Source organism: Lampetra planeri, chromosome 1 (genome assembly GCF_965212315.1).
Source record: "Lampetra planeri chromosome 1, kcLamPlan1.2.h2, whole genome shotgun sequence".
Classification (NCBI taxonomy): Eukaryota; Metazoa; Chordata; class Hyperoartia; order Petromyzontiformes; family Petromyzontidae; genus Lampetra; species Lampetra planeri.
In genome coordinates this window covers 6,499,305-6,510,307 of record NC_136107.1, presented here as the reverse complement: position 1 = coordinate 6,510,307, position 11,003 = coordinate 6,499,305, and the positions used below count along the sequence as shown (strand labels likewise).

Below are 11,003 nucleotides of genomic sequence, written 5' to 3'. Positions count from 1 at the left end.
TGTGATTCACGCATTGGGCAGTGATGACTTCTGCAAACGTCTTGGTCAATGGTAATTCGTTGAGCGTCATCATCACGGTGCCAATTTCGAGAAGATTGCACCGATAGGCCAAAGGTGGCATTAGCAATCAAGTGGTCAGGCGATCTTTTGCATCATCACCACTGCTTGTTTACAACCGCTTGAATTGGCCGGTCAAACGGCGATGTCATTAGGGGAAGGAGTGTGCCGGCTGGGTGCGCGCGCTTTACGCAGACATCATGTGTGGCATACCCCATCAAGATCCCTCGCAGCGCTCGCATTATATTAGCACCGGTAATGCTCCGAATCGTAAAAGAAAACACCTTACATCAATTGCTTGCGAGCAGTGTTCTAACGGCGCGGGCTATTCAGATGCCAAACAAATTGCGACTTGATCACGCTGGGGGGGGGGGGCATTGCTCGCTAGGGTATAATACTCGCGTTAACGAGATGATAAATTGAGTTTAAAACACACGCACGCATGTCTGCCCTTAATTGATATGCGTTTATTTTCTTGTACCTGTTTAACGCAAGCGGTTGTTGTTGTTGTCGTCGTCGTTGTAGTTCGCTGTGCCAGGAGGTTCTCGTAAATCGCGGCAGTCGCAGCCGTTCTGCTTGTTGTGTTCAGTTTCGCTGCGGTCAGTAATGTGATGGGATTTTAGAGGCTTAAGGAGTCAGCCCGTCCGTACATGGGTGAGTGTGGAGGTACCTTTAGCGCTCCAACTCGCTATCGTTAGGGGTCAACGCAGTGGGGAGCGGTAGTGTACTGACGAATATCTGAACTGGTCCTGGGCCTCCCGTATGTCGACTCAGCCTCAAATGAGTACCTGGTACGGTGTGTAAACATTGCCACAGGGGAGACAAAATTGGCCGGGCGTGGTGCTGGCCACCCACCCCTTATCGTATGCCGTACGGGCGTTCATCGGTGCTACTCGCGAACAGCACTTTCCCCAACAGTCTGTTAAGCCTATACGGGGGATCTTTGTCTCTGGAGGTGCCTTCAGAGCCCTAGTCGCTATCGTTAGGAGTCGGCGCAGTGCACTGACACGAACGCGGCATGTAATGCGATGCGGAGGTCGCCTAGACTCCATGCACTTTGACGATCGTTCGTTTCGTGGATATCTATGAAAGTCACGTATGGCATACATCTCCAATGCACCGCATTAAACAGATGAACGTGGACGTTGTCGGTTAGCATAAAAAAAAATACCTCGTAGAAAGCAGGCGTAAAGGTTAACTCGTTGTGAAATGGGAGGTGGTCGGTGGCGCAGTGGCTAGCACACTGCATGCGCTAAAAAAAACGGGTATACTGAAAAATATGAACTATACATTTTTCTAATTTACCAGGTAAGGCCCACTGAGCTATATAGCTCGTTTTTTCAGAAGCGACATGGATATCACAAATGAAATACTTATTTCCCTCATTAAAATGCAAATCAATTCATAACATTTTTGACATGCGTTTATCTGGATTTTGTTGTTGTTATTCTGTCTCTCACTGTTCAAATGAACCTACCATTAAAAGTATAGACTGATCATTTATTTGTCAGTGGGCAAACGTACAAAATCAGCAGGGGATCAAATACTTGTTTCCCTCACTGTATATATGTAAAATGATTGCCACAAAAGAACCACAATACCTTGCTGATCTCGTCAAGGAGCAAAAACCATCGCGTGAACTCCAGTCATCATCGCAGCAGCGGATTTTTTCTAATCATTGAACAAAGACGGTCACCGCTTCTTTGGCCGTCTGGAACGCTCTTCCTTCCAATATTAGGAAGCCACTGGAGCTATATGCACTTTTAAATCTAGATTGAAAACTAATTCTTTAGATCTGATTTTTATGTTTAGTATGTTGTCCTTCCCCCGCACTTCCAATCAGCACGGTTGGCTACGTAGTTAGTTATAATTAAAACGTGAATCCTGCCGGCTTACTTTGATTGAGCTTGTTAAACATTCGCGTAATCTCTTCAAGAGACGCATACTACTGAGAGATGGACCGATTAGCAGAAACTCTCCTTGCAGCCCAATACATTTGGGATTGAATGTTTTCTAAGAAAATATAAATAAGCCCTTTTAGGTGTGCAGTGGGAGAAAATGTTAAGATGAGTCGGCGATGCTCGGCACGCGCCGGGTAATGGGCGGCGCCAGGTATGCCCCCACGCCAATCCGCTGCGGCTTCCGCGGCTGCCTGCTGGAGAGTCCTGCTGGGCGCTTGACTAATTCATCAGAAATTGTGAACCCCAATTGGGATTGATAGGCTCAACCCGTGATTCATTGGAGGAGGATATTACAAGTCCACTGTGGCTTTCCCCCGGACGGACATGCCTCACTCTCCCCTCCATAAGAATGTGTAAATTACACCTCTGGCTCAGGGGCTGCGCGCCAAGTGAGATGAGGAGCAGGGTTTTCTTTAACAACGGTACAAAGACAACGGGGCCGTCCATAAATGACATCACGCGATTTTGGACGATTTTTGACCCCCCCCCCCCCCTCGTCACACGGCGTCACAAAAAGTAAGACTCCCCCTCAAATATGACGTCACACAGCTCTGCCCCCCCCCCCCAAAATAAAACATGCTTCAAATCGCTTTAAACTATTGTCATTACAGTGCGTATTTAATGTGGCGCTGCACTCTGATGTTGTAGGAAAAACATTTATTAAAAAGACTATTTAATTAAGTAGAACGTGTAGTCTATATTTATTTAAAGTTGCGCATTTTGATGTGACGTCACATTTCTCAAACCCCCCCCCTCGTCACACATCGTCACAAATCTCTGACCCCCCCCCCTAGGTGCGTGACGTCATTTATGGACGGCCCCAAATATCACCCGTATATTTTAAGATGGTTAGGGAGAGTCATGTTAGCGAGCACCTATTGAAGCTGGCCAACACCACACCCGTACGCCTTTGTCTCAATAGTAGCAATGTTTACACCAGTGGCGGCTCCTGCAAAATCTCTCAGGGGGGGCAAATGTCTGGATGATTGATAAGGATAAGGTCCACCCATGCAATGGATAAATTAACAGCTTTAGCATGTAAAGGCAACTTCACTTCTTTAATATTAATGAAAAATAAAGTGACTCTTACAATACATCTTGTTTGTTTCTATACTCACTATTAAAACAAACCACTCAGGTTTATTTTTATTAAAGATTCCACTAGGTGGCGACAAATTATATTGTTGGATGAAACGTGCTTACGTATGATGACGTAAGCACGTATGATGACGTAAGCACGTTAGGGCGAGCCCTCCCGGAACCCATAGAGAATGCATTGCAGCGCCCCCGTTCGAAAAAAAACATCTTTGAATGTAAGTCTATGGGACCACTCGGGGCGATTCTCAGCTGGAGGGAAATCGCCCAAAAAGAGGCGGTATTCCACAGAACGTAGCATGACGCTGATTGGACTATATCCAGCGGCACAGTGACGGCTAGCGTGACTCTGTGGTTGAATGACATTGGTGGTGCGTCGCCCAATCGCCCTAATGAAGAAACCGCCCCTGGTTTACACACCTCATCAGGTAACCATGTAAGGCTGAGTCGATCTGGAAAAGGATCATGATCGATTTAGATATCACTCGCCACTGATGGTAGCTGTGGTCTGCCGTCGAACTCAGATAGTCGGGTACATATAGTGCAGTGCGCTAATTATTGCACCACCGCTCCCCCAAACATATAAGAATATGTATTTATACTGGAGGAATCTGATGAGCTATAAAGCTCCGTTTCACAAATGTCCAGTAAATATACGACGAGCTGCTCGTTGTATGCTACGAGCTGCGTCGCGTTTGCCTTTCAGGACTTGAAGCGCGCCTCCTCCGCTGACCATGGACGGGAACCGTCACTCCGACGACCTCAGTCCCAACATGTCCACGTGGCCGATGAACGGGAGCGACCCATGGCCGGACCACAACGTGGGCGACCAGCCCCAGCCCTTCTCCTTCTTCAGCATCCTGACGTTCACGCTGCTCGCCATCCTCATCCTCGCCACGTTCGCCTGGAACGTCCTGGTCATCGTCACCATCCTGCGGGTAAAGACCTTCCACTGCGTGCCGCACAACCTGGTGGCCTCCATGGCCGTGTCTGACGTCCTGGTCGCGGCGCTCGTCATGCCGCTGAGCCTGGTCAGTGAGCTGCACAGGCGGCGCTGGAGGCTGGGGCCCGTCATGTGCGACGTGTGGATCTCCTGCGATGTCCTCTGCTGCACGGCCAGCATCTGGAACGTGACCGCCGTCGCGCTCGACCGCTTCTGGTCCATCACCAGGCACCTGGAGTACACGATGAGGGTCCGCAAGTGTATCTCCAACCTCATGATCGCCCTCACGTGGCTGCTGTCTGCCACCATCTCGCTGTCGCCCCTCTTCGGCTGGGGCGAGGGATACTATTCGGACAAGTCGCAGCGCTGCCACTTCAGCCAGGGGCCGTTGTACACTGTCTTCTCCACGGTGGGCGCCTTCTACCTGCCCCTGTGCGTGGTGCTCTTTGCCTACTGGAAGATCTACAAGGCGACCAAGTTCTGCTTCGGCAGCCACAAGGCGAACTCAGTGATGCCCATGTCCGACGAGATTGAGGTACGACGTTTACTTCACCGTGCTGGCGCTGTGCTTAGCCCTTCACGAAGGTCCGTCAGTGTCACAAACCACACGCGATCGCACAGTCCCATGCCCTGCACATAACAGTTCCATGCCCTCACATAGCAGTCCCATGCCCTCACTTAATCCCTTTCCCTTCACATAGTTCAATGCCCTCACGTAGTCCCGTGTCTTTCAAGGTAATCATTTTACATCAACGATAAACACTTTATGGAACATTTTTCCAGTATCAAAAGGATGAATTGGTTTTACCATTTATGGAAATAGAACAGGTGTTAAGATGTTTAAACGCCAAATAGATAACTTTTGCAAGGCATCAAGTCTGTATTAACCACACATACCTGTGTAAAAACATGCCAATAAAAGGTATCAATTTGGTGTTTGAACATCTTAACACCTGTTTTATGCCAGAAAGGGTAAAACATATTCTTATTTTTTCATACTTATAAACACTTTGCTTGCAGTATAATTATCGTGTGAAAAAATAACTCGTGAGAAGAATGAAAAAACAGTGATGACGAGTAATTGTTATGGGACACTGTAATTACTCCACCGTTACTTCATTCGAGGTATGTGTAGTTGTCAACACAGTTGAAGGAAAGCCTCACAGTCGCAAGACCCGTATTCCAGGCAGCTGTCCTGTTGAGTTTTCTCAGTGGTGGGGGTTTACGGCTATGTGTGTGATCCCAATTGAGCAATGTTCATGTATTGGGGTGTTTGGCAAATACCAGTTGCATTGTATGGTTTATATACTTTTTAGCTATGGGAGAAAACCTGAAAATCCAGAGGAAGCCAATGCAGAACAGGAGGAGAACATACACACAGAATGGCACCCGAGTCGAGAATGGAACCCAATCCTTTCTTGCTGCGAGGCACACGTGTTACGACTGTGCTATTATTTGTCAAGAGTTATTCCATTTGCTGCATCGTGGTCTTTATCAACACACTGTCAAGTGGACAGCTTCATAACATGGGCTGGTTCGCCCAGCACCATCGTTCTCGTGATTTGTTATCTTGTGCTTTCTGTTTGTATGAACCACTCAAAAGTCCAGCCTTGTGTGGCAATTACACTTTAAACGAGTAATGATGCAGTGAAAAAAAAGTGTCCAGAATAAATTGAACACCTCCTCTTCATTAGCAGGCTTTGCTGCTGGCATATATAATTTTTGCACGAGCGATTATTGGTTGAGTTCAGGTGCCTCGCTGCTTTTCACGATTGCTTACACTGGTCTACAATTTTTTAGACGTCGTCTGCTTCAGAGATGAAATGTTCTATTTGTTATGGATTTGTACGTGCTGAATTCAAATATGACAATTAAAACAACTGATTGGCTACCGTTCCCAAGATATTTAACAAACAAATTACGTCTGTATATTGTGTAGATAGTAGAGTTTTACTCATGTCACCTGTCCTGTTCATGTAAAACTTAAAAAAATAGCAAGAGGGTTATATAAATAAAATGTATTATGAAACAAAAGGGAAAAAATTATGCTGTATATATAAGTACATAGTGTAGTACTATTTCAGTGTCTACTCAGCGCTTCTTGGCTTGTCTCTTGTATTCATTAAATGGAGTTTCTCTTGTTACTGTCTAGCAATAGTCTGCAAGCATTGATGGGCTCCATTTGTCCTGATAGCGTTTCTCCATTGTTGCAATGTCCTGGTGAAATCGCTCGCCATGCTCGTCGCTCACTGCTCTGCAGTTCGGTGGGAAAACATCGAGATGAGAGTGCAAACAAATTATCTTTAGTGACATGTTGCAACCAAGGCTTTTGTATGCCTTGAGGAGGGTTTACACCAACTCCCTGTAGTTGTCTGCCTTGTTGTTTCCGAGAAAATTTGTTGCCACTAACTGGAAGGCTTTCCTTGCCACGCAGTGCACTGTCAAATGCATCATCTCGAAGAAGTTCACGAATCTGAGGACCAACAAAGACACCATCCGTTATATTAGCTTCACTTAACCTTGGACATTTTTCACGGAGGTACTTGAAAGCTGCTTGTGTTTTGTCCATGGCTTTGACAAAGTTCTTCATCAGACCCAGCTTGATGTGTAAGGGTGGTAACAACATCTTCCTTGATTCAACAAGTGGTAGATGCTGAACACTTTTCCTCCCAGGCTCAACTGACTGTCGGAGTAGCCAATCTTTCTTGATGTAGTGGGAATCTCTCGCACGACTATCCCATTCACAGAGAAAACAGCATTACATTGTGTATCCAGTCTGCAGACCAAGCGAAAGAGCAACAACCTTCAAATCGCCACAAAAGAACCACTGATGTTGATCACAGTTTATGCACCTCAAATTTGTAAAATTTTGTCATAGGTTTCCTTCATATGTGTAGTGACATAGAATGGGTCACTAGGGCACATAGCGCTGGTTACTGGCAGAGAGGGGGATCTGTCGGTGTTGCAGCCCGGTCTGCCGGCAGGGCATGTGATAGGCCGGGGAAAGGGATGTAGGGCAAAGGTGATGGAGGAGACACGTGAGGTGAAGCCGGGAACCTACTGGTCGGTTCCAGAAGGGGGCGTGGCCGAGGGCAGAACCAGGCCACGCTGGGGGGGGGGGGGGCGGGAGTAAAAGGGAGGCCCCGACTCAGGGTCGGGGCTGTCGTCCGGAATTGAACCCGTCGTGCTACCAAGTCTTCGTCCCCGTCTTTGTCCTTGTCTTCACCTCACCTCCTCAGCGTTGTTGGTCAGGCAGCGTGCTAGCTGTCCTGACCATAGTATAGTTATCCCCTGTACCTGTGATGGCTAGAATAAACGAGAGTGCCTCCTACTATTAGTGTTTCTGAAGTGATTCACTATATATGGACTGCATGACCAACTGGTTTTGATGGCAAAACATTGCTATTCTGCAGCAAAACAGCTTTAAGACTCATCTTCGATGAATCAATGAACAGTCTCCACTCATCTGGATCATAAACGATGTTGAGGAATGCCATCACACCATCGATGTAGTTGCAAGTTACAAGGTCACCTTCCATGAAGAAGAATAGGACAAGATCCTTTTGACGGTCACGGAACATGGAAACCCTAACATCACCTACCAGGTGATTCCACTGCTGCAGTCTGAAGCCCAACAGCCCTGCCTTACTCTTGAGTAGTTCCAAATCCCTGGCAAGGTCTTTCAGTTAACCTTGTGTTATGAGGTGTGGTTCAGAGGAGGAGGATGGGAGAAATTCTGGGTCATGTAACCTTGATGGTTCAGGACCAGAAGTTTCATCCTCTTCCTCGTCTGACTCAAGTGGAATGATCCTGGTGCATCAGGAACCGACAGTTCTTCTCCGTGGGGTACTGGGCGTATAGCTGATGGAATGTTTGGATAATGCACAGGTAACTTTTTCTTCTTTGACACACCTTTCCCAACTGGAGGCGCCATGCAGAAGTAACAATTGCTGATATGATCTGTTGGCTCTCTCCAAATCATTGGCACTGCAAAAGGCATATATTTCCTTTTCCTGTTCAACCTCTGGCGAAGAATTGCTGCACAAGTGTTGCAGCATATGTGTGGGGCCCACATCTTGTCCTCATCTCCAATTTTGCAGCCAAAATAAAGGTAATAGGCTTTCTTAACCATAGTGGGTATACTGCGCTTTTGTGATGCAAAAGTCACTTCACTACAAATATAGCAAAAATTATCTGCTTTGTTCACACAAGTACAAGGCATCTCTGCTCACTTTGGCTAAACAAAAATGTGTCCCTTTGCAAAATCAAACACTGACAAATAAGAGAGCACGACACTATTATTTATAGAGCTGATATAGGGCAATTTGTTCAGCAGAGGGATGTAAGCCTAGTTATGATTACATCATCCATGACTTCTAGGAATCACATGATGCAATTCATATCATGTATTATGCAATACCAGGTTCAGATTGCATGATTCATTGTTTTGCTCAAAAAGCAAGTACTGTCCAAACCAAGTCATAGATTTATTCATAGATCTAGTCAAATATGTATTTTAGTAATTTCTGGTTTAAATTGAGATCCCTTCCCTTTATAACTATATACTGACCCAGTAGCATATCTTGAAAACTAGAGCCAATCAACAATTTTAAGCATCATTTTCATTCTCAGTGACCCAGAATTAGTAAAGTTAGACTACATTTTAGAAGCATTTTGGCTGTAGACCAGTGTTATAGGCGTACTTCGTGTACCTTTCATTGAACCTGAAACATGCAGACAGACCGCAACACGTAAGTATACATACATACACACGCACAAACGAGGCATAGTGGACGGATATGAGAGTGTTGTTGGCGCCACGGTGGCGAGATGTTAACTACCTCGCCTGGTATACAGGAGGTGGTGGGTTCGATCCCGATCCCGATCCTGTCGCCTGTATATTGCAGTTTGTATGTTCTCCCCGTGGTCACGTGGATATTTCTCCTGGTTCTCCGGTTTTTCTCTCCATATTTAGAAACATGTGTTTAAAGTATTTGGCTGCTATATTTTTCCACATGATAAGCCACTTCGTTGAGCTATGATTTGTGGCCAGGTCGCTTCTGAAAAAGAGCAATATAGCTCAGTGGGCCTTGTCTGATGAAATTAAAATAGTTTTGTTTTAAGAATCCACGCCACCACGAAAATAATATGCTAACTCCAAATATTGAACGCACGAATTTCCTGAATACCGGGCGAGGGAGTTAACATCTCATCACCGCTAACTAAATTTGCTTGATTGGTTGACATTGAAGACCTTGCCATTTTTACCATTTTCGAAACTGATTTAATCACACTTTTTGTTGGTGAAATGCTGCATTTGTGGCGATGGTGGGAGCTGGGGTGATGTGTTTGCTGTTCTTTTCTCGATGTTTCAGACAAATGAGCTCATCTCCAAAGTGATGTGCTTTGGACGTTTATTCGTGTGAATCTGGCTCCAGAAGTGAACAGGACATAATGTACTTGGCAAACAGATAGGAGGGCCTCACATTTGGAGCCAAGCCTTCCCTAAAATGTGCCTTTCCCTTAAACCTATCCCTAACCATACCCCCCCCCCCCGCTGCTTAACCTGATTCTTATTTTCTTATTTTCACGCTCACTGTTTTCAGCACCCACTTCGCATTCAATTCCCGGCCACGCACCAACGTCATTTCCAATTGGTCCCCCAACTCGGTGCGTGGCTGCCCTCGATTAACGCAGCCCATGATGAATGCCTGGTGCGGGCGCAATCAATACCATCGCCGGGAAGGCTGGTGTGTGCTCTCGCTAAACGAGGACGACATGGGCTGGAGAAGAGATGGACTGATGTGGTACGGGAGGATGTGGAGCTGAGTGAACTTGCCAATGACTGGTACCAACGGTGTCAAGATCGGCCTCTGTGGAGGAGGCTTGTAAAGGATGCTACTGGCAGTTAGAGGCAGTCGCCCTCAAACAACAGTTGAGGGTAGAGGAGCGATGCGCACAACAATGAGCGGAGCGCCGAGTGGCTAAAATCCAGCAAGTTGGAACAGTGGGGGGTACATCTGGTGCATATACCAGTCATCTCAGTCAGCCAGCCCATGGTACCTGGGTCTGTCCCGTGACCTCCTGTCAGCGACACTTCACGTGGCCTCAAAGTGCACCTGGCCTGGCACAGGCGCCGTGGTGACGTGACCGTCACTTAGTGGCGAATGGCGGATATTAGTATTGGTGTGCCCGCTAACTGCACTTGTCCCAACAGTATTTTAAAGGCTATAGGAAGATCTTTGTCTTTGTTTTGTGCTTGCCTTTTCCGTGCCTGCAAGGCCAATGGCCCATCGCGCAAGCCGCAGACGGTGTTCACCGTGCACCACGCCACCGTCACGTTCCAGCTAGGCGAGGGGGACACGTGGCGCGAACAGAAGGAGAAGGGTGTGGCGCTCATGGTGGGCATCCTCATCGGCGTGTTTGTGTTCTGCTGGATACCCTTCTTCATCAAGGAGCTCATCATCCCGCTGTGCTCCTGCGACGTGCCGCCCGTGTGGAAGAGCATCTTCCTCTGGCTCGGCTACTCAAACTCATTCTTCAACCCGCTCATCTACACTGCCTTCAATAAAAACTACAAAAACGCTTTCCAGAATATATTTTCATGAAGCAGTAGGGATTTCTGCAGTGTTTGCTGTTCTGCTTTGTTTGGTTTTGTGTCTGACTATCGTGGCTGTATATAAAAGTCTGAGACTCGGTGCGCACTCAAAAGTGATAGTAATGATAATATCACAAGATAAAAAATAGCACAGCGTTTATCAGTAGCGATGATAATTCATTGTATTGCAGGAATTAAACACGTTCCTTCGGAGTGGGCAGGTAGGAACTTGGTTGGACAGCGCATTCGTGCACGACAGACAGACAAATAATCCCTGGTGGGCAGTGTGGAACCTGTTGTTCCTACCTGTATGTATAAAAGATAACTTGACTTTAGGTAGCCAGGCAGA

At 46.7% G+C, this 11,003-nt stretch overlaps 1 protein-coding gene across 1 annotated transcript; it reads left to right on the top strand.

Moving 5' to 3' along the window:
• The first annotated feature begins 3,847 nt into the window (after nucleotides 1-3,847).
• Nucleotides 3,848-10,664, top strand: HTR5A (5-hydroxytryptamine receptor 5A). The gene is made up of 2 exons (XM_078594090.1): nucleotides 3,848-4,591; nucleotides 10,338-10,664. The coding sequence occupies exons 1-2, from the start codon at nucleotides 3,848-3,850 to the stop codon at nucleotides 10,662-10,664; spliced, it is 1,071 nt and encodes a 356-aa protein (XP_078450216.1).
• Nucleotides 10,665-11,003: the final 339 nt, after the last annotated feature.

Excerpts from the sequence above, each read along its gene's own strand:
- HTR5A (XM_078594090.1), top strand. The coding sequence starts at position 3,848 with ATGGACGGGAACCGTCACTCCGACGACCTCAGTCCCAACATGTCCACG. Across the intron at positions 4,592-10,337 it reads CCATGTCCGACGAGATTGAG|GCCAATGGCCCATCGCGCAA; the intron begins GTACGACGTTTA and ends CGTGCCTGCAAG.